At 48.7% G+C, this 23759-nt stretch overlaps 1 protein-coding gene across 2 annotated transcripts in view; it reads right to left on the minus strand.

The window, feature by feature from the left end:
- Window positions 1-839: 839 nt before the first annotated feature.
- Window positions 840-23759, minus strand: part of SYAP1 (synapse associated protein 1) — a 142571-nt gene continuing 119651 nt past the window's right edge. Inside the window, exons 7-9 of one of the 2 annotated variants that reach the window (XM_068116619.2) lie at window positions 1790-1845; window positions 1520-1670; window positions 840-1372 (exon numbers count right to left, since the gene is read on the minus strand). In XM_068116619.2, coding sequence (XP_067972720.2) covers window positions 1245-1372; window positions 1520-1670; window positions 1790-1845 — 335 coding nt within the window. In that variant the 3' untranslated portion in view covers window positions 840-1244. Of the gene's footprint in view, window positions 1399-1519; window positions 1671-1789; window positions 1846-23759 lie in introns of both variants that reach the window. The other variant, XM_068116620.2, reaches the window with a different exon arrangement.

Consider the following 23759-nt stretch of genomic DNA (forward strand, 5'->3'; position numbering starts at 1 on the left):
TTGTACAGAGTTTGACTAGGTTCCCCTCAGCCGTTCCTAAGTTGTCATGGTAACGAGAACCGATAACAGACTGACCTTTGACCTCGATGCCAAAATAAAATCCGTTCATCTTTGCATCATAATACATACTTGTACCAACTTTGGTCAAAATCCCATTGCTGGTTCACGAGTTATCGTAACAACAGGATTTTCCCCCCAACATGACCTCTGACCTCTTGACCCCTAAAATCTAAACAGTGAATCTTTACATTATGATGTAAAGTAATAATAATAATAATAATAATAATTCATTTATTTTGTATAGCGCTTTTCCAGAAGCCCAAAGGCGCTTTGACAGAGTGGCAAACATAATGCATAACAATACATGAAAACAACAATTGCAAAAAGACAAGAATCAATAGGGAAATATTTAAAGCAAAAGGAGGGAGAAGGAGAAGAGATAGTCAGGGGTTAAATGCTGTGGGTTGAATGTTGAATGCAGTGTTGAACAGGTGGGTCTTTAGTGATGTTTTGAATGTGGTGAGTGAGGAGGAGTCTCTGATGGTGTGAGGTAGTGAGTTCCAGAGGGTGGGAGCAGCGATGGAGAAGGCCCTGTCCCCCCAGGATCTGAACTTGATCTAAATCTGAAGTACATACTTGATCTAATTTTGATTTGAATCCCTTCAGCCGTTCTCAAGCTATCACAGTAATAAAAACCTATCACGGACGGATGGACAGCCAGACGGACGGACAACCCGAAAATATAACAACTTCGTCGGAAAAGCGTTGAAAAATAATCAAAATAGGATTGCAAAGACATTTACAAACTTTACTTTGGGAGACAAAGAAATAAAAATAAAAACAGCAACAATATTTATTCAGCATTCGAAAATTTAAATTACAAGCATCATGGGAGATGTATCAGGAAATGGAGAGTAATCAAAGAGAAATCGATCAAATTACGAGAATACAGCGGTAATTAAACATGATATTGGCAATCACATGAGCAATTAGAATGACAAAATTATTACAGGGTTGCAACCGTCGAGAATGCAGGAAGAACTGTGTAATTTTGGTTGGAATAGGGATGAGTAGTGCACTCTCAAGAGACTTCTAAATGTTGATGAAGATAAAGACAAATGCGCAAGTGTACCTAAAAGGTGTAGCATTTGTCTCACCTCCATTTGTAGCAGCTTAGCTTTAAACTGCAATGTAAATGTAAAGAGACACGACAGTTTTAACAACCACTTGCTGCTGGACCATGTTCAACTGTCCTCTTGAAGGATCTGTTCAATCTCCTGCTCCCAAGCCTCCGACCCTTTCTCGCCTTCTTCCACAACCTCAAACTCGCTTAGTTCTCGTGCCAACTCTCTCTCCCACTCTGGAAGACCCTCTAAAAAGTAAACACATTCCATTTGCCTGTGCCATGCCAGACAACCAGTGGGGACTATCAAAAAAACAGTGCAACATAATTAAATAATTAAAGGCAGTTTCAAAATGATTTTTTTTTCCCCAAAATAACTAATTTAGCTTTGTTCACCATTTTCAGAAGTCTTGTCCATTCCAAGCTGTTCCATGCCATGAATGAGGTCTTCTTGGCTCACCGATGGCTCTGGAAAGGCATCACTTGCAAATTCAATTCCACTGGGGCTCATGGACATCTGACTTTCCTCACCAGTGGGTCTGCCAGTCTGATCACGCATTCGGGCAAACATGGTAGCAATCCTTAGAAATCCATCAAACAAACCCCAGGGCTGGGTGCAGAAGTCGTGGTTAACAATTAAGGCTCATTCAGGGTAGTGTCACTCACCACAGCTTGGCTGGGTTGTGTGACTGTCTTTGGTGGGGTCTTGGGTCGGGAGCCATCTATTAATGGTTTGTGGAACAGGAAAAATGAGAGAGAAAAGCGAAATTTGTCAAACTACAAAATATAATTTGATGGGAATGAGTCAATATATATATATGCCTCTATCAATGTTAGATTGGTGGTGGTGTTGGGCTAGCGGCTAGGGTGCCGGCTTAGGATCCTAGGATCCTGGGTTCGAATCCCGGTCGATCGCTGAATTAACGCCAGGGGGGTTGACTCAGCCTGTCATCCTTCCGAGGTCGGCTAATTGAGTACCAGTTCACTGGTAATTCCCTGTTTGTCGTTAAAGGTGGCAAAAAGGGTTGGCGTCAGGAATGGCATCCGGCCGTAAAACATTGCTTCAAAAAGGGGACCAAAAAACAACAACAACCACGGTTCCCGAAAATGGCCAACCCCCACTTTGCGGGGAAAAATGGCCTCTAAAGGTGGTTTTTTATAATGTTAGATTGAACCCACTGTTACCTTTGATCTCAATGAAAGGTTAGATGAAAAACTAGAACAGCACTTGGTAGAAAGCACACCTCTGCCAGTCTGCACACTTTACGTTTTGTATCCCAACAAACGGGTCGGATCTCGATTAGGACCTGAATCAAAATCTAATCAACTTGTTCTTGTCACCTACCCGACTCATTACTCATCCACCAAGTTTTGCAATAAGTCTGTACCGTCCTGTGTGTTCTGTACCAAGTGGTCTGTGCCGTCCTCCAAACAGTGATAACTCCATTTACATTTCGCTGTCTGACAACATGTACCAACTTCTATCAACTCATCCAAACTCTCTCTTCCTCATATGTGGCAACTTCAACTGTCATCATGCCAGCTGGCTGGGTGTGGGTTCCTCTCACCAGCCATGGCACCTCAGCAAAGGACTTCTGCGACTCATTGGGACTGACACAATCTGTCAATTTCCCGACCCGTATCTCAGTCAACGGAGTATCTTCTCTTCTTGACTTATGTTATGACAAACTTCCCTGCAAATGTCTGCTGCTCTCCTTCTGCTCCAATCGGTTCTTCTGATCATGCGCTTGTTAGAGTGGACATCTCTCTGGCCATTCTCAGAGAGCCTCCTCAGCGCTGACGAGTCTGGCATTTCACTCAGGCTGACTGACACAGTCTGCAAGCAGCCATCAATCATCTGGACTGGTCTCTCATCTCTACTGCCTCTGACATCAATTCTTCCTGGGAATTCTTCCAAAGCAAACTGCTCTCTCTCATGCACAGATTTATCCCATCTCGTCTTCAGTTGTCTTACCCTTCCTCCCGTCCATGGTACACTGAATCTTGTGGTGAGGCAGTTGCCCTGAAACAACTTGCCTTTGCCTCTTGCAAGGCAAATCCAACTGAAGGCAATCTCAGTTCCTTCCACCAAGCTCGGAACATGTGTGTGTCTACCCTCAAGAGTGCCAGGAAGCACTATCTCCCCACACTCAAGATTGAACTCTCAAACCCGTCTCCTTCCTCCAAATCCTGGTGGCGTCTGGTCAAATCCGTTTCTGGTGTTTGTTCTCCCTCATTCCCCTCCCTTACCTCAAATGGCTACACAGTTGACACCGCACGTGACAAAGCCGAATGCCTCAACTCTGTGTTTGCCTCAAAATACCCGAACATTGAGAGAATAGCGGCGTCAGGCACGGTAGGACACCCGCGGAGCCCCGGCGGACCAGGGACGCACGAGCCTACGCGTTAGCGTGCTACGGCGGAATCAACGGCTTCGGCCACGGCCGGGCCGATATTCGGCCTGGTCGCACCGGAAATTAACTGCTTCGACGCCCGCGCTGGAGAGGTCGCGGGCGACTGAGATGTATGTGTCCCAAACTCATCTCTCTGTGTTCCCACCTTTCCCAGTCGAACCCAACTACTCCTGGACACTGTGTCCTTCTCTACTGACAAGGTGGAGAAGTTTTTGTCAAACCTCGGCTCTGATTCTGCAACTGGACCAGACGGCATCAGCCCACGGGTCCTAAAATCCTGCTCTGCCGCTCTATCTCACCCTCTCTCTGTTCTCTTCACCCTCTCTTTTGCTCAACATCATCTGCCAGCATCTTGGAAATCAGCAAACATCACCCCTTCACACAAAAAGGTGCAAAAACAGATCGTTGCAACTACAAACCAATCAGCCTGCTCCAAATTATCAGGAAAGTCATGGAATCCATCATTGCTTCGGATCTCAAATCCTTCCTCTTCTCCAATGGCTTGATCTCTGATCATCAATTTGGATTCAGACCAGGCCATTCTACTCTGGACATGCAGCTTCTGCTGTCTCAACAATGGATGGAGGTCCTCAATGCCAAACAGGAAATCAGAGCTGTCTCCCTTGACATATCACGTGCCTTCGATACGGTCTGGCACCCAGCTCTGCTCACCAAACTCTCCTCCTATGGTATCCATGGAAATCTCCACTCATGGATTGCGGACTTCCTCTCTGGTCGTAGGCAACGTGTGGCCCTGAATGGATTTCTCTCATCTCCCCTTCCTGTTCTGGCTGGAGTACCCCAAGGTAGTGTTCTGTGCCCTGTGCTATTTCTGGTCTTCATCAATGATCTTTCCAACTCTCTGGAAAAATCCTCTATCTCTTTGCTGATGACTCCACTATCTGCCACTCCATTCCTCATCCCTCAGATCGACAGTCTGCAGCCTCCTCACTCTCTGCAGACCTGGACAAAATCAGACTGGTCAAACAAGTGGAACATGTCTTTCAATCCTGACAAATCCCACACTCTTACTAAGTCTCTCCGAAAAGACAGACTGGCAAACCCTCCCATCTACTTTCTCAACAATCCTCTCCAAGAAGTTCTGTCGCTCAAGCTTTTGGGTCTCACTATCTGCCATGATCTTTCTTGGGATAACCACATTTCCAAGCTGGCCTCCAAAGCCAGTCGCCGACTGGGCATCATCCGTCGTGCGAAGTCCTTCCTTGGCACACATGAGCTCCTCACCACAAACAAGGCTTTCACCCGCAGCTCAATGGAATACTGTTCCCCCCTCTGGGCCGGTGCTCCTGCCTCACACCTAGCTCGGCTTCACGCTGTTGAAACCAAAGCTTTCAGATTCATTGGAATCTCCTGCGATGAAGCTAACTCCGAGGGCCTTTCACTCACCGCAGGCAGGTTGGTGGTCTTTCTGTCTTTTACCGACTCCTCTCCGGCCTTGCTCCCCCAGCTCTCTGTGCTCTGTCCCCCTAATATTCCCACAGGTCGCACAAGATCTGCCAGCAACCCTCTTATGGTTAAAATTGCCAAAATCTAGGCTCTGCTCACCTTCACTCTTTCATTCCCCTTTTCTCCCACCTCTGGAACAAACTCCCCCACTCCCTTCAATCCCACTCCTCCCTCCAGGTCTTTAAAACAGCTGGTCACCACCATCTCTTATCTTCCCCCATTAAAAACCTTGATATTTTCTACCCCCACTAATTCACCCAAGATACACTTTTTTTGAAATTCCAACTTTTCCTGGAAGCCCTTGCAGTGTTGATATGTTTTGTACATCTCCCGCCTCCCCGCAAGCCCTCCCCCTCCTACATTTCTCTCGATGTCCTTGCTCTCAAATGTTGTGTTTGTGTCCTTCCACCTCTCTCCCCATCTTGTGTTCCGCTCCCCTTATTTTGTGTTTTATGTGTCGGTTGACTTTTTGTGTGATTAATGTTAGCTCTTTCACGAGCCTCGATCTTGCATACAAAAATTAAAAAACCATCCACAACTTTTTGAGAGAGATATATATATATATATATATATATATATATATATATATATATATATATATATATATATATATATATCGATTTCCACATTGAGTTCCTGTGGTGCGATTTCGGCCAACTCTCAGGATCGGGTTAGTGATTGTTAAACGGCTCGCGCCGCAGTTCGCTTCGCTCGGCGCAACCAATCAAATTACACTGCGGCACAGGCGGGGGTGTTTCCTTGCGTCCCGGAAGACGCCGGTACTTAGGTCATAGGACGGATAGGCCTAATACCCTACCCAGCGCTGACCGGGCGTGACGTCATACCCTCAGGGTCGGCGACGGCCAGTATAAAGGACAAGGGGTTAACCCCCCTTGGCAAGGGGAGCGCCGTCGGGGAAGAAGGGCGTGCCCGCCCGTCGTCATCAAGGGCGGAGTCAGAGGGCCTGTGCCCACTAATCAGGGCCGAGGCGAGCTGACCGATGGGCGTGTCCAAGAGGCCGGCGGCTTGATCGCCGGAGGCGTTATAAAAGCGCGCGCGCAAGGTACTGCATGAGGAGATCCAGAAAGAACATCCAAAGAGATAGATCACCCAGGGAAGCACAAAGCCTGCTATTCGTCACCTTGCTCGCCAAAGTTGGACCAGACGAGTCAGACGAGTCCTGGAAAGGAGCACGCGATGTCGACACAGCCGCAGCAGCCGCAGCAGCAGCGGCAGCAACAGCAGCAACAGCAGCAGCTTGGGGCCTGAACGGCAGTTTTGAGCAGGGCCGCGAAGGAACGGCGGCTGCTAAACGCGCCGATCGTGCTGCAGGACCCCTTGGACCTTCCTCTCCCTCCAGCCATCCACCTCCTGCCTTTCCATCCTTTTGTGTACGTGAGTTTGTTCTGTTTGTTTTGTCCCGGGGTATTTAATTAAGCTCGTATAAGCTAGCGTTGCACTGTGTCTCTAATATCTTCTGTATATTATTTTCTTATCTTTCCTTCTTCCTTGGTTACTTTGAGCCTGTAAATAGTAAATAAATTATATTCGTATTTCCAACCTTTTTGTCTTCTTCTTCTTCACATCCGTGTCACCTTAGTCTTTTCCCTATTGAATATCTGTGGCGCGATCCGGCCAACGTTCAGGAATCGGGTTAGTCGGGGTAACTGTACGGCCGCGGTGCCATCCGCTCGGCAAACCAACATCCTTATCCGCGGTCCGTAACAATTGGTGTCTGGGAGTTGAGATACGAGGCCCGAACCAAATTTTTAAAACATCTAAAAAAAAAATTTGGTCAAAATTTGGAGCGGCCCAAATTTGGTTTGTTTTCAAGAAAAACCCGAATTTTGAAATCGCGCCATGGATAGTCAAGGCGATCGGATGCCGGTGGGGGAACTAGAGGAGGGGTTAGGGGTAACCCAGGATCAGAGGGAAGAAATGGAGGAGGGCAATGAGGAGGTGGTTGAGGAGGTTTCAGGCGCGCAAGATGGTGCCCTCGCGTACGAGGTTGCGGGCGCGCAAAATGGCGCCTCGCACATGGCTACGGCGGCCGCGCCCGCTGCACAAGTGGGAGGGATTGACATGCAGGCCCTCATTGCACGGCTGCAAGCAGCTGTGCAGATGAGTATGGGAACCAAATTGAAGGTTTGGAAAACAGAATGGGGGAGCGACTAGGAAATCAAATCGGGGGGCTAGAAGCTAAATTTGAGTAAATTTGGGGGGCTAGACAAGAAATTTGAGGGGTTAGACAATAATTTTAAGGGGTTAGACAAGAAATTTGAGGCGTTAGACAAGAAATTTGAGGAGTTAGACAAGAAATTTGAGGGGTTAGATAATGGGATAGAACGGGTGAAACATGGGTTAACGGGGGTGGAAAATAGAATGGCTGCCCAGGAGAATCAGATAGAGGGGGTGAAAAATGGGTTAGAGGGGTTAGAAAACAAGATGGAAAACAAATTGCGGGAAATAGGGGAGCAATCCGCCCGAGAAATTAAACAAATGGGAGAGCAGATAGAGGAGGTGAAAATCGGGGTAGAAACCAAACTGGATGCTCAGAGGGATGAATTGGGACAGATGAGGGCGGCATCTACAAAGGAGATAGAGGAGATGAAGGAGGAGATACGACGAGGTGTAAGTGAGGAGGTCTCGGGGATACGCGAGGAGGTAAAGCGAGGTGAAAAGCGTGTGGAGAAAGAGGTGAGGAATAATACGGCGAGGTTACAAGGGGGAATAGAGGGTCTGACGAGGGGAGTAGAACAGCTGACAGTGGGACAAAAGGAACTCGTAGACCAAGTGGAAAAGAACACTGCAATAATCGGGGGGTTAAAAGCGACACAAAAAGACATAAAAAATGAATTAATAGCGACACAGAAGGAATGTCAGATGGTACATGAGGGGTTGACAAAGAAGTTGGAAGAGGTGACAGAAGTAATGGAGACGAAGGACCGAGAGGTGAGGACGCACATAGAAACGGTTAAAGTGGCGTTAGAGGAAGAGATAGAGGGGGCGCACCGGGAGATGAAGGAGGTAAAGGAAAAATTAGAGGAGGTGGAAGAGGGGGTGAGTGAAATTAAGAAGAGACGGAGGGAAACTAAGAGGGAAATAAAGGAGGAGGTGATGGAATATGTGCAAGGTCTGTGTTCAAATCATGATATGTGCTCACTAACCAAATAAAGAGTTTGCAGGTGGCAGAGGAGGTGCGACGACGAGGTACCGAGGCGAGTGACGATATACGCGGAAATGTATATGGTGTGAGGGGAGCTTCAGTCGGCTTGGGGGTTGATTTGGATCCGGGTGTTCGTGAGAGGCCGTTGGTGAAGTGTGCGACAGGTACGGTGTGCGAAGGAGGAGGTGTGCGAGAATGTCCGACTCTGGGGTGTGTGAGGAAAAAGTGCGCGCCGAGGAGTGAGTGTGCTGTCGAGAGTGAGTTTGTCATAGCACGTGTGCGAGGGGGCACATGGAAGCGCGGTGTGGTGAGTGTTACAGAGGATGTAACGAGAGAGTGCACACCTGTGGTGAGTGTTACAGAGGATGTAACGAGAGAGTGCACACCAGTGGTGAGTGTTACGGAGGAAGTAACGGGAGAGTGTGCGCAAGAGGATGCGCGAGAAAGGTGTGTAACGGACGGGTGCATGAGGGAAGAGTGCGCTGTCAAGAGTAAGGGAGAATGCACACCTGTGGTGAGTGTTACGGGAGAGTGTGCGCAAGAGTGTGCGCGAGAAAGGTGTGTAACGGACAGGTGCATGAGGAAAGAGTGCGCTGTCGAGAGTAAGGGTGAGTGCGCTGTCAAGAGTGGTGGTGAGAGTAGTGAGAGTGACACGGAGCGTGAGTTGGTTGTGGCAGGTGAGAGAGGATGTACACCTGGAATGGAAGGATGCACACCTGGAATGGTAGAGCGTGTGTGGGAATGCACACTGGAATTGGTAGTGAGGCACGTGGTTGGGTGTGCAAGTGAAAGCACACCTGTGGTTGTCACCGAGGAGGTGACCGAGGAGGGGGCGCGAAGAGGTGTGTTGGTGAGGTGTGCGAACAACGCGTGTGTGCAAAGGTGTGAGGTGGTCAGGTGTGTGACCAAGTCGGTGAGCGAAAGAACGAGTGCAATAGCGAAGTACGCGGGATGTACGGGCGGCGTTGGAGCACCGAGCTCGGTGAGGGTGAAAGGGGTAGCGTATGCGTGTGAGCATGCAGGTGAAGCATCAACGGTAACTGGGTTAGCGGTTAGAACAACGTTTAGCCGAATCGGGCCCTAGGTGCGTGCCGGGTTTCGCGTGCCGCGAGGACCAGCGGGGATCCGAACTACGGCGGTTTCGAAAGAACCGCCGTACGCGATCCACGCTGGGCCTCGCTTTGAACGGCCGCGTCCGTGCTCCACTAGGCGGAGCGGGCAGCCCGACAGGAAGGGTCGTCATGGCGACCCCTTTTTGTTGAGGCGTTCCGGCAGGTCGAGATCGGGCCATTGGACGGCTCCATGCCGAGGTGGTGCGTGGGATCTCGGCCCAGGTAAGCGTCCTTCCCTGCACCGAATGCCGGACGCATCCAGCCGCCGGCACCAAACAACCCGCATTCATTGCTCGGCTTTGCGAAGCCGAGCTTTAGAAGTGAATTGGCGCACCGAGAGGCTCGAGTGAGTAGACTGATGATGAGGATAGTGTTTTGGCCCCGAAATTAGAGAAACAAAATTTGATGATTGGCAAAGGATTAGCAGAGTGATTGGCAGATGATTGGTAGAGTGATTGGCAAATTTTTGATTGGCTGGAATTTGGACGAGCAAAATTGGTAGTGGGAGAGATGCCCGATGTGGTGGGATGGCAACTCTGTCATCCCTCACAGCGGGGGCAAAGGAGCACTAGTTATGGGGTATGGCAGTGAAAACTAGCCCGGGAGGGTTAGGATATAATGATAGGGATCTAGAGAAGATGACATTAGGTAACGGTAAGGTTAGTTAGTGACAATGATACCTGTAGTGGGGACGCAGGTAGATTAGAGTGGATGATAATGACGTGGTATGTGCTTAGTTTAAAGGGAAGACGGGGAGCACTAAGTTAGCAGGGCAACAGGTAGATTAGATGATGCCGTGTGAGTGTTGGAGGTGCATTCAGAAGTGTATTGTGAAAAGTGTGTGAGTTGTAGTGTGATTGCACAGGTGTGCAACTGAACAGGTGTATGGAGCAGTGTATGAGGGAGTGATGGTGATGTGTGTTGTGTTGACCAAATGGTCCAGGAAGGAGGGTGCAGGTGGCACCAGGTGTGATTGCACAGGTGTGCAACGACAGGTGAATGGAGAATGGTTGTGTGGAATACCTGGAGTGTGGAATATATGGAGTATTGGAATGGATGGTCGTGGAGTGAGTATGATGGAAACTGTGGAGTGGAGTGGATGGTGCAGAGGTGTGAATGGGGGAAGAGTGGACCCCCATCACAAATACCCGGGGAGGGTCGTTTAAGTGTTAGGTAGAGGGTATAGGTAAATTGGGGTTGGATATTGGCATCTGTGGTGCGGGTGAAAGAATGGTATTTGGATGGGTGCATTAGTGTTGTGGAAATGGCTGGGCGTGTAGCCTGTTAGTGTGTGTCGTTGGTTTGGGCACTCCACCACTGTGAGGATGTCGGCCAGGTGAGGCCGCAGGTGGGCTCTGGGAGCCGGTAGAGTTGTTGTGGATGGAGCCCGAGGATCCGGAGGACGGACCCGTGTAGCCCAGTGCCAGAGGGCACCGAGGGGTGACAGAGCCAGGAGGGGCCTTCCCCAATTAGATAGGTTAGGGTGAGGAGCTAGGTAAGCTCGGGTGGCAACTGCAGTGGTGGAGGTGTGCAGGTGGGTAGACCTGCTGGGAGAGCTACACGCCCCAGTCCTGAAATTGTGCAAGGGCACAGGGAGTTGAATCGGGGGAGTGAGACCCCAAATTGAGAAGCACCACAGTTTGGTCAATGGGAATTGGTTTTTAGAACCCATAGTGTAAGACGGCCAATGGATTGGCAGGGAAAGACCCCGGGTAGTGTAAAGTGTGTTAAAGTCAATTAGAGAATAGTTAGGATGAAAATCTCCTTGCACCATCTACATCCACTCACCTGGGATGACGTAAACTCCACACCATGCCATGTTTTATTATTTTTATGATGCAAATGTTTTGGATTGTGAGACGCATCATGACGTGGGTGTGACATTGTGCTGTTGTTCCATCTCTTCCTCCTTATGAGGATTGATGATGAATTGGGTGATGGCAAATTTTGGATAGAGGGATTGTGGAGACGAATTTGGTGTGGGGGAAATATGGGGAAGACGTGACGGTAGCGACGAATTTGTAAAGGTGTAGATTTTGTACATATGGGGTAAGGGCAAGGGTATTGTAGGTGACGGGGGGGGTGACGTACGGTAGGGACGAGCTTTCTCACTTCGCTCTCCGTACGCACTTCGCTTTGCATTGCCTTGATTGATGTGTACCCTTGTGACCTTACCCCTCGCTCATCTGTCTTTCCCCCCTTTGTCTCCCACATGAGGACCTGTGCGCCACTGGGCGCCGAGGGGAGCGTGCGTGAGTCCGCCATTGTGCGCCCGGGACTCCCAGAACCAGCTGTCTGCATCGATGCACCACATTATGGACCACATGTCTGTGGCCGAGCACCACTTATGTACCCCATGGGTTGGGGCATGGCCCCTCTGCTGGAACCGGCCATGAAGGCCTGAAATCTTGCTGGCGGACCTTGGTCACAGGGCACCGATGCCCCACAGGTGAACCACACATAGTCGGCCCCCTGTGGGCCATAAATAAAATTAAAATGGACACGTTTTGGGCAAGTTTTATTGCAAATAGGCCGCCAGCAAAGAAAATGACAACATCTGGAAGAAAGCAAATAGCCAGCAGAGGGAGTCGAAGAGCAAGAGACCACCTGCAGGGTTAGGGGTTGTTGATTTATTTTATTCATGAACTATGATGACTGTGCACCGATTGGTGCTTGAGGGTGTGTTGGTGCGTTTTGGGTGCTTTCATGGTGCGTCGATGCAGAGCAGACTGTCTCCCCCCCAGAAAGAACAATCACAGGTCCTGGGTTTAGTTTTGTAAATAAAGTAATGTCATTGTAAATAATGCTCCCCACCGTCAATGTATAGTTTGAAGACCATTACGCAATTCGGTTAGCTGTGGGCGTGAGTCTGTTAGGTAGGGTGCAATGGAGCAGCGGGACATATTTATTTATGTTTTAAAAACTGTCGCACTCAGGGTCAGGTTAAAAGTAGAGGGAACTACACCTTCGTGTCACACTAAGTAAAGTTATAGGCCCGGGACGTGCCTAAGAGGAGGAGGGTGCAGTGTTGCAGATATGAGGATTGTGTTTTTTTATTGTGTTGTATTGTATAGTAAATTGTTGTAAATATCACCCTCTGTAAAATGTAATGATTCCTTGTAAATACCTCCGTAGTGTAAAGGTCAAAGGGCGCCCCATAATTAGTCCATAAAGCATACACGTTAGCCAATCATAGAATACCCCTGTTCAATAGTTATATCTTTATTATGTGTATTAGGGTAAGGCCTTGTCTTCCATTAAGATGACACTCCATTGCACCAAGTGAAATAGAGTAGATTCCTTTCACTTTCCCCTTTCATCATTGTTGTGGAAAACCAATCAGGTCCACACAACTTTAGTCCAATGGTTGGTTTAATTGCATTTAGATCATCGCATTATTCCTGTAAAGTAGAAATACACAATAAGTATATGATGCGACATCTCATGGGTCCAGTCATATCATTCAATGCAAGCAAGCTAGATATTCTATACAGGCGTACCGTTAGCGAGGCTACCGATGTAACATGTCACAAGGGAGAAGTCTCGGAGCACCGTCGCAGCAGCGGGTCTTATAGTCACGCCCCTAGCGGTGACAGCGGTGACAACGAGCAGCGAGCATCACCCCCGGGTTCAGTACGAATACGATTTCACTACATTCTCCCCCTGTCAGAATTATACGGCCGCGTGGCTAAAAGCGAGGGAGCGTCAGCACGACTAGGGTGCGGAGTATCAGTCGACCCAACCGTATCGGGCCGGGCGGCGAATTTCTCTGCCAGCACGCGTCCGAAATTCCCCGGGTACGGCATCACGTATCCCTGTGTCCCCGGCGTCAGAGGCGCCAACAGGGTCGGGTGACGAAGGGGGTAACTCCAAGTCGTCGGGCCCGGGTAGTCCCGAAGAGGGGAGGGTCGGTGGACTGTCGGCGATGGGAGCGTCGGGAGAGGCCATAGTCTCATAGATGGGTTCGATCGGTTCGTCCGATTCCCTACTTAGGTCGTCGACCCCGCAAGGGGCAAGGTGACGAACAGAGACAGTAGTCTCACGGCCATCAGACGTCATCACACGAGCATGCTCAGGATTAGCCTGGAGAATCTGCACTTTGTCCACTAGGGGGTCGTACTTGCTCGCGCGAACCGCCCGTTTAAGGTAGGCCGGCCCGGGCCCAGCGAGCCAACTGGGCAAAGACCGTATACACCCCGAGCTCCTGGGGGTGGTGGAAAAGTCGCTCGTGGGGAGTTTGGTTGGTTGCCGTACTCAGGAGAGCCCTGATCGAGTTCAACGCCGCAGGTAGCGACCAAGCCCATTTATCGAGGCCCCGGCTGAGGGTCCGGAGGTGGAGCATGACGGCCCTCCAGATAATCCCGTTGAAGCGTTCGATCTGCCCATTAGCCTGAGGTCTGTACGGCGTGGTGTAACTAGACGCAATGTTATTTTGGAGCAGATAGCCGCGCACCTCCTGAGACAAGAAGACCGCACCCCGGTCGGTATGGACATAGGCCGGGTAACCGAACATTGAGAACAAGTTCTGTAAGCATCGCATCACCGTGGCAGCAGTCATGTCCGCGCACGTATAAGCAAAGGGGAATCGCGAGTACTCATCAACGATAGTGAGCAGATAGCGAGAGCCGCTCGACACCGGCAATGGGCCCTTGAAATCCATCGCCAAGCGTTCCCACGGGCGTGTAGCCTTCACCAGAGTCCCCATGGGAGGGTTATAGAAACGCGGTTTGATTTCCGCGCAGATAGCGCAGTCGCGACAGATATGGCGGATATCGTCAATCGAGTAAGGGAGATTCCCACTCCGCACGAAATGAGTGAAACGCGTTACGCCGGGATGGCCCGCAGTGGCATGCAGCACCCGTAGGCCCTCCAAAGAGGTGATACCAGCACATGTAGCCGGTCGTGATAAGGCATCGGCGGCCTGGTTATCCTTCCCCGGGCGATATTTGATGGTGTAACAGAAGTCGGCGAGTTCGATACGCCAGCGAGTGATTTTCTCGTTCTTAATGCGCTGGGCGTGTAAGGTGTCGTACATGAACGCAACGCTTTGCTGGTCCGTGATGATTTGGAAGCTCCGCCCGAGTAGGTACGGGCGCCATCGCCGAATAGACTCGACGATCGCATACGCTTCCTTTTCAACGGACGAGTGCCTACGCTCAGCGGTGGTAAGAGTCCGTGAAAAGAAAGCCACGGGACGTCCCCCTTGGGAGAGGGTCGCCGCGATGGCCTGATCCGAGGCGTCACTTTCGAGGACGAACGAGCCGCTCTCGTCGATGGTCGCCACGGCGGCTCGGGCGATGTCGGTCTTAAGGCCTTCAAAGGCCGTCAATGCGGCCGAACTCAGGGGAAAGGTGTCGCAGGCCACAAGGGGGCGAAGTTTCGCGGAGAAACTTTGCACCCATTTGGAGTAATGGGCGAACAGCCCAAGGGCGCGCTTCAGAGACGCCCGATCGCAGGGAGGGGCCATGTCGAGCAAAGGTCGCAGACGCTCCTTATCCGGAGCGACAGAGCCATGGGTCACGGTGTACCCCAGAAGATCTATCGTGCGTAGGGAGTAACGGCACTTATCCTCGTTCATAGTTAAGTGATACCGCTGCGCGACCTCAAGGAAGCGCTTCAGATTAGCATCATGGTGCCCTTGGTCATATCCACAAATCGTAAGATTATCGAGGTAGACGAAAACATCGGTTAAGTGCTCCCGCGCAACGAGGTCATCCATGGCTCTCTGGAAACAAGCGACCCCGTTCGTTACCCCAAAAGGCAATCGCGTAAATTGGTACAACCGCTGCCCCGACTCGAAAGCGGTATAGATACGATCCGCCCTAGAGATAGGGATCTGGTGGTACGCACTACGGAGATCGAGAGTGCTATAGACCGAATACTGGGACACCTGTTGCACTAGCGCGTCCATCCCCGGAAGGGGGTAGGCATCCAGCTGTGTAAAACGGTTAATCGTTTGGGAATAGTCGATTACCATGCGTCTGCGATGGGCCTCGCTGCGCACCACCAAGACCTGGGCGCGCCACGGCGACCTACTAGGCTCTATGATGCCGTCTTTCAAGAGCTGAGCCGTTTCGTCCGCAATGAATTGCATGTCAGCGCGAGAGTAGCGTCGTGATTTTACCGCGACAGGGGTGCAGTCGGAGGTTAGATTGGGGAACAGCGAAAGCGGCTGGACGTCCATTTGCGCTAAGGCGCACACCGCTAGCGCGTCGTCCGCCCCCACAAGAGTGTCAGGCCCACCAAACTCCATTACCAGACGTCCATGCAGCTTAAGAAAATCGTGTCCTAACAGAATATCAGCACATAATGCGGGTAAAACCATAAGGTGTACATCAGGGAAAACCCGTCCCTTTAGCACGAGTTTTAATCGGCATTCCCCCTTCGTGCTGAGCCGAAGCCCCTGGGAAGCCATGAAGATCCGTCTCGTAGACCGCCAGATCCGCCATCCATGCCTGAGCACAAGTCGCTGGTCGATAAAACTATCCGTAGAACCTGTATCCACCAAGGCCCGAACACAATGGCCTTCAACCATAAGGGGAATAAGGGCTTGAGCCAGGCCAGACGAGGCTGCTGGGAGCGGGACTGAGCCCCCCGAATGGGTCCGACCAGCCTCGCGGGTGGATCCTACACCAGCAGCAGTTTTGCGGTCGTGGCCGGAGTCTGCGTTGACCATGGGGAATCCATTATCGTCATCTGAGGGCTTTCCCCAGCATTCCGGTGTTTCGCGATTCAAAATCTGACAATTCTGACGAGAAAAGGCCTCCGTAGTATTTGACATCGCCTTTTGACACTTTTGGCAGAAAAAGGCTTCCGTAGTATCCAAAATTGCCTTTTTACATTTATGGCCGCTTTGACAAAAGGCTTCCGTAGTATTCGAAATCGCCTTTTGACATTTTTGGCCGCTTTGACAAAAGGCCTCCGTAGTATTTGAAAGCTCCCTTAACTCCTTTGTCGAGGCGTGGGCCGCTGTTGGTTCGTGGACGACTCGAGGAGTACGAGGGGCTTGGCGAGGTTTCAAAGCCCCTTGCGTGGCCCGGAGTTTGGCCAAGGACACGGCCTTTGCGCCCGATGGAGAAGGAGACGGTGGTGGCTGTCCGGTGACACCCGCCAAGGACGTCTGAGCGGCCAGGGGGCCGCAGAGAGGGGCCCTCCCCTTCGAAGTCGGGTAAGGCGCCGGGTGTCGGGCTTGGCTTGCGGGCTCCGCTATTAGCCCATTCAAGGTCGCTGCGCCCGCGCGACCGCGGCTGCGCGAGTCAATGTGCCGCGAGCCGCGTGCCGTTTTCCTGCACACTTTTGCGTAATGTCCCTTTAGCGAGCACAAATGGCATATAGCGTCACGTGCCGGACACACGACTCGGGCATGACGAGGCCCTCCACAGAAAAAGCATGCGGCCCCGCGCAAGGCCTTGGGTCTGCTGGTCATAACGGCAGCCGTTAGGGCTGGGTCATCCTCCGGAGCATCCCGGAGTTCAGCGAGCGGATCCGCGTCCTCGGCGGTGGCACTCTCCGGCCGGGCGTGTAGTGTGGTGCCCGCCAAAAGGCGCGTGCGGTCGTAGGTGTGCGATTGCATCCGCGCTTCGGTGTAAACTGTCGCTTGCTCGAGTGCCGTAGCGAAGGTCAGGTCGGTCTTCTCCAAGAGTTTGAGCCTTAGTTCCTGGGAGGAGACCCCAGCAATGAAGGCATCTAAAAGACGATCATCCTGAGCCTGCGCGGGAGTCCGTGGCTCCCTGACGCTGTCCAGCAAAAGCTGCCGGAGCTCCTGGGCATAGTGGTCCATTGCTTCGTTGGGTTGCTGACGTCGTGTTTGCAACAAATAGCGTGCGTACACCGGGCTTTTCTCCTTTATGTAAAGCCGTTTAAGCTCGGCGATGGAGAGGTCGTACGTCGCGCATTGAGCGATAGCGTTGTACACCTGGTAGTCGATTTTTGCGTGGAGAGTGGCTAGCTTCGCGGCAGCCGTCGGTGCAGTCTCAGGCTCATCAAAAAGATTCTGCAGTTGTCGGAGCCAGTGCTTCAGCTGCAAGCCTCCATCCGCGGCTTGCGGATCGGCGCTGAAGATGGACACCGTAAGCGTCTTGTTGCCAGCCATGGATCTTAAATGCAATTAAGTGTTGTGGAAAACCAATCAGGTCCACACAACTTTAGTCCAATGGTTGGTTTAATTGCATTTAGATCATCACATTATTCCTGTAAAGTAGAAATACACAATAAGTATATGATGCGACATCTCATGGGTCCAGTCATATCATTCAATGCAAGCAAGCTAGATATTCTATACAGGCGTACCGTTAGCGAGGCTACCGATGTAACATGTCACAAGGGAGAAGTCTCGGAGCACCGTCGCAGCAGCGGGTCTTATAGTCACGCCCCTAGCGGTGACAGCGGTGACAACGAGCAGCGAGCATCACCCCCGGGTTCAGTACGAATACGATTTCACTACAATCATTGCCAAGCCTCGATTGCCAATTACATCCCCTCCAAAACCACCATTGAACATGTGCTCGGGTCGGGGAAGAAGGGCGTGCCCGCCCGTCGTCATCAAGGGCGGAGTCAGAGGGCCTGTGCCCACCAATCAGGGCCGATAGTGTAGGCTGCTATGTCTTTAAAATGGCTGTAGTGTTGTTTTTTTTTGTTAAAAGCAAAATTCCACTTGTTTCCTTGTCTTTGGGGTGTCACATGTTCGAAAAAATAGGTTGTTAATTTTTTAAAACGGATTAAGGGTGTCAAATCCAAGATGGCCGCCAAAATATATAAATTCCATTAAAACTGGTATTCTGAACACAGTATGAGGTCCAAATTAATGATAATACCCATAATTTCAATACTAAGGAGTTCAAAAACAATTAATTTCAATATGGCAGTCAAATTCAAAATGGTGGAAAAATCCAAGATGGCCGCCACTTCTTAAATAACCACAGTACAAAAACTTAATGTTCTTGATAACACAAATTGTGAATGATGGAAAAGGTCCATTTGGTGGTAATACCCGCACAAGCAATGCTTAGCCGTTGGGGAAATATGTTACTGATTCGTTGAAAACGGTGGATGGCAGCCATCTTGAATTTTAAAATGGCTGCCATTAGAAACACAGGCCGATCTTATTATTTGAGTGAGTGAAAACGTCTACATCCTCTACCAGTATTACAATATTGATTATAATCTTGACATTAATGTACAAAGCACTGTTTCTATTTTAGGTTACTATGCTGTCAACCATGTCCATCCCCAGATTTTGAAGTTCAGGACAGATGAGCAAGCAAAAAAGTTGTTAGCTGTACCATGGTAGGAGTCCTTACCCACTCAAGATATACCGTATCTGAACAAGCGTTTTGATAGTAGCCAGGTTAGTGAGTAGTATTGGAAAATGAACCAGAAACGTAAGCAACAAAACAAGAGAAACTGAATAGCAGAAAACAATTTGCATTGACTGTAAAGGCGGGCAATGGTCCTTCAATGATCCTTTTTATACATCCACGGTATGTACTGATTCCTGTCATATTGTATTATATCTGTAGTGCATTAAACACTAGTTGTCCTACATACACATTTGCTGTTATACTTGTAGGTTAGAACGCCCTAAACCCTGTTCCTCCCCTTCTCCGAAGTTTGAACAAGCATCTCGTATCAAAGTTGATAAGAAGCCACGGGTAGAAGCCCTGACGACAAGCACAAAACACAACGTGGATTTATTGCCAGGTTAGTGGTGGATTGTTAAGTGTAGTTACAGTTATATGCAGCAACATTGGATACTTATTATGACGAGTTTGATTCTACATTGATAGTGTTACTGAAACAAATATCAAAAGCTGTTAATACATCAAATAGTGATATCTTTTTAAAATGGTGTCACTACAACTATCATGATGTATACCTCACTCTCCTTAATTTGAACCTATAGGTGAGGTTGATACCCGTGATGGAAGCTCTTCCCCCCGACAAGAGGCCAAAATCCGTGGATTTCAAGCTGTGTTTTATTTGCCAGACTGGTGTTCAGCAAGCTGACTACAAAAGCTATGTAGCAAAACCTGCATTAGATTCCATTCAGAATGTCATTGACTCTGCTCAACTGCGATATGGATATGGAGACACAGACTATGCTGAAATGAATGCCCGTGTTCAGGACTTTTCTGCAGAACAACTGATAAATGAGGGTGTTTCCTATCACAAGAGATGCTATGCAAATGTTACACACAAAGGTAACATTGATAAGGCAAAGACACGATTCAAAAAGGCAGCATTAGTGGGAGATGTTGCTGTCATACGACAGAAGAAGATAGGACGTCCTTCTTGTTCTGCAGCGGATTCTCCTTCGACGTCCGTGAGAGGTAGAAGAGAAAAATATACTGACAACATCAAATGTGTTCTGTGTGCTGAAGACACAAGAGTCAAGCTCCATGATGTTGCAACCAAGAATATGGGATCCCAGTTTATGGAAATTGGCCGAAACACAAATGATGTAAATCTGAAGGCAAGGCTAAGTAATGTTATTGCAGCAACTGATCCCCTAGCAGCAGTTGCTTATGATATTAGATATCATCTACCTTGCTTTGTAAAAGCAAAGAGGGACATTGCAAGAGCGAAGGAACCCAGATCAGCAAAAAAAATTGGCCAAGCCATATCTGACCTTGAGATACTTGAAGTAATAGCAAATGAACTGAAAACTAGAGAAACTGCTTTGAACATGAATGATATTCAAACAACTTACATCAACATATTAGAAGGAAACGGAGTGCCCTTAACTTCCAAACAAATGTACAAACCGTTCCTAAAGCAGCTGATTCTGGATAACATCCCTGATGTGCACTTCAACAGACCACCAGACAAGACTAAACCTGAACAAGTTCTTCCAACTAAAGTAAAAGAAGCAGCTCTGTCAACTGCCCTAGAGACAGAAGATCTCACAGGAGAATTGAAGATCCTGTTGAAAGCAGCCACAATAGTAAGACGAGATATTGCCAATTCACCCAACTGGAAGTTCCGTGGGACATTTCAAGACTATGAACCACCTCCACTGTTGTACACATTTTGCAAACATGCCATCCAGGGACCAAGACCAATTCAAACTGAAAGGAGGAGAACATCTGTAGATCAAAGTGCCTCCGTTTTAGCACAGCACTTTGTTCAAGCTTACAAATCTGACAGACAGGTGTCGTTTACACCAAAACACTTAGGGAGTGACTTCAGAAACCTCTGCGAAACTCCTCTTTCAGTGGGCTTGGCCTTAGACGTGCACAAGAATACAAGATCGAAGACCCTTGTATCAAAGTTGGAACAGCTTGACATTGGCATCAGTTATTCCAAAGTTATGGAAATTGAGACTGGCATCGCCAATACTGTCAGAAAGCAAATGGATTCAGTAGGTGGACTTTGCCTACCACCTTGGCTAGTTAAGGATACATTTGTTTGGTATGCCTTAGATAACATTGACTTTCTGGAAGCCATGCCTTGCGGTATGAACACGCTCCATGGAACAGCAATAGCTGTTTACCAGTCCACAGACCACAACAAGCCAGCAATGTTGCCCAAAGTCGAAATTGACCGTACATCAAGTTCTCAAACATTGGTTGATGCCGTAGAATGTGAGTATCACACATGCAAGAAGCCGGAGATTATAAAGAAGAGGTTTCCGTGCAAGCTAAGCAGCTCTCATCCCATCACAGATATGAGCAAGAAGACCGATATGGCATGGATAATTGGCTGTTTAGATCTCGAGGAACATAGCGATGAAACGCAATCACAAACCACTTCGTTAGAAACACAACTCAGGGAAAGAGATGACGAACCTCAAGCACAAAACGAGACTCCAGAAACACATCTCGATACAGTTGAAGATCAAACACAAGCAACACAAGCAAAATCAAAGTCTCAAGGAACATGGGGTGCTTTTAACTCCCTGCTGTCTTCTTCAGCGAGCCGAACCAATGTCTCTTTAGTTCCACCACTGATACGATCACCACCTACAGACTACGGAACCCTTTATACTGGTCTGATGAGAGCACATAATATGACAACTCAGGTTCTTGGAAAAGACAAAATAACAGTGATGACACTTGATCTCCAACTCTATGATATGGCAATGAAACTATGGGTAGAAAGAGATGAAATGAAGAAGCAGTTCCTGTTTCGGCCTGGTGAGTTGCACGTAGTCTTCTGGGCATTGGCGGCATTAGGCAAATATGTGGAAGGAAGCGGCATTGACCAGGCTTGGTTCGAAGCTGGACTATATTCTCCAACACCGTAACGCAAATCCTAAATGGAAAACATCTCTACAGGTCCCTAGAAGCACATACTGTAACATTACTTGCTCTATACCATCTCTACTTTGACAGGTTCCTAACAAAAGCACCAGAAGAGAAAGTGTTCCTAAGTGAAGCGTCCATTGATTTGGAAAAAGCATATCAGAAAGATATCAGCATGAACACAGGCAACCGTCAAAACCTCAGAGATGCCGTCAGAGAAACCATGACCATGTTCGAATCTAGAGATATCCTCACAAAGTTGGGACAGTTTGAAAGCAATCCAGCACCAATTCAACACTACATCCGTAACTACTTGAGGCAGTTTGAAACTATCCTTCAGTATATTAGAGCTACCAGACAACGGGACCTGCTGCTGCATATGGAAAGCACTGAAGCTCTTATCAAGTACTTCTTTACTCACGACCACCTGAACTACGCACGTTTGCTCCCTTTGTACCTGTCAACAATGCAGCAAACAGAACAAGTTTTTCCAGATGTCTGGGCAGAACTCCTGAAAGGAAATTTCTGTGTGACGAAGGGGATTGCTGCATTCACTTCAATAGGTCCAGATCACGGAATTGAGCAGGAGAACCGCAAACTCAAGGTCATTGGAGGCATTACTGGAATAACCCAAATTTAGAGAGCTCTAGACCGTTTCTTCCTGATTGCACCTGACTTGTCTAATCTAGTAGAGGAGTTTCAAAGAGAATATGGCATGGAAGGTGCTGATACCAGAGACCAACACCACGAGATCACAGGGGGAAAGTCCACCCGAGTAATGAGAAATTCCGCTAGATTGACAGAGGTATTTGTTGATCATGGAGACCCATTCGTAACCGATGAGAGTGACCTGTGTAACCTTCTTACCAAGAAAGTAATTGATGAAAAGGTAACAAAGGACATAGTAGACCGCGATGCCATCGGACAACAGTTGTTCCAGACATTTGTCAAAGAACGCCTTACAGAAGGAAAACTTTCAGTGTGGGATCCAATGAAGAGAAAGAACATAGGCACTTTCAAAAGTGCCAACACAGTGAAGAAAGTGAAAGCAGGTGACAAACTCATTAAAGTCAAAGAAGAACGAGGACTCCTACAGAGGTTTATAGTAGCATCAAGAAGCCATCCAGACCTTGATCTAAAGGACTGTATTGGGAAGTATGAATTTGGAATTGTTCCACGTGCCCTTTTCGCTTCGGATGGGTCACTTCTCCTAGCATATGACAAGGCTAAGGTCCTTCATCATCTTGAAGCGCTAGTTACCAAGGAGCAACCTAGCCCAACAGAAGCCACAAGCGATCCAGCTAATGCCATACCGAGTGTTTCTGGCGACCAAGTATTGAGTGAAAACTCCCAAACTGAAGTACCACCCCAAGCCGAGGCGCCTGAAGTACAAGAAGCGCAGCCTGAGCAAGAAGCTTCAACTGACATGTCTGAGAAATTTAAAGTTGTAGTCATAGATGGCATGGCCCTCGTTAACTCCATCTCCAAGACAGACAAAATGAAAACATGCAGTGATTTTGCCATGTCATTTCTTGAAAAGCTTATCAGGATTGCAGCTAACTACGATGAAGCAAGACTGGTATTTGACAGATACGTCGAAAGTTCTCTGAAAGAGCAAATGAGAAAAAAGAGAACAAAGGGAAACTCGACCTATCACATCCAAGATAGTACACTGATCCAGAATATTTCCTTGAAGGACTTCCTTTCAAGTGTCAAAACCAAGGCAGAACTTGTAGAGTATTTAGCTGCAAAGACTCTGGATCACAGCAACAGCTCTGCCAACAAATTGAAGAAGTTCATGGTAACCTTCGGCACTGAGACAAAAGGCAATGTAAGTGTGCCTGATGAATTGGTAAAACACGGTCATGAAGAAGCGGATACGTTACTCTTGCTCCATGCCCTAACAGTTAACGGCGATGTAGAACTTGTAATAGACTCTCCAGATACCGATGTCTTCTTGCTGATGATCCACATGTATCCACAGCTACCTGCTGAGACATATTTCCTTACTGGAAAAGGAAAACTGAATAGGAAAATTGCAGTCAAACCTATCTTTGAAAAGTTAGGAGTTAACCGCGCCTCAGCTATTCTCGGGTTTCATTCTTTCACAGGATCAGATATGTGTGGCAGGTTCGCCGGCAGGACAAAGGACTGGTGTATGAAGGTGTTCATGTCCTGCGATGATATGATACTGGATTCACTTGCTTCACTTGGCAAATCTGCTGCTACACCCTC

The sequence above is a fragment of the Myxine glutinosa genome, chromosome 5, assembly GCF_964187855.1.
Source record: "Myxine glutinosa chromosome 5, kmMyxGlut1.1, whole genome shotgun sequence".
Classification (NCBI taxonomy): domain Eukaryota; kingdom Metazoa; phylum Chordata; class Myxini; order Myxiniformes; family Myxinidae; genus Myxine; species Myxine glutinosa.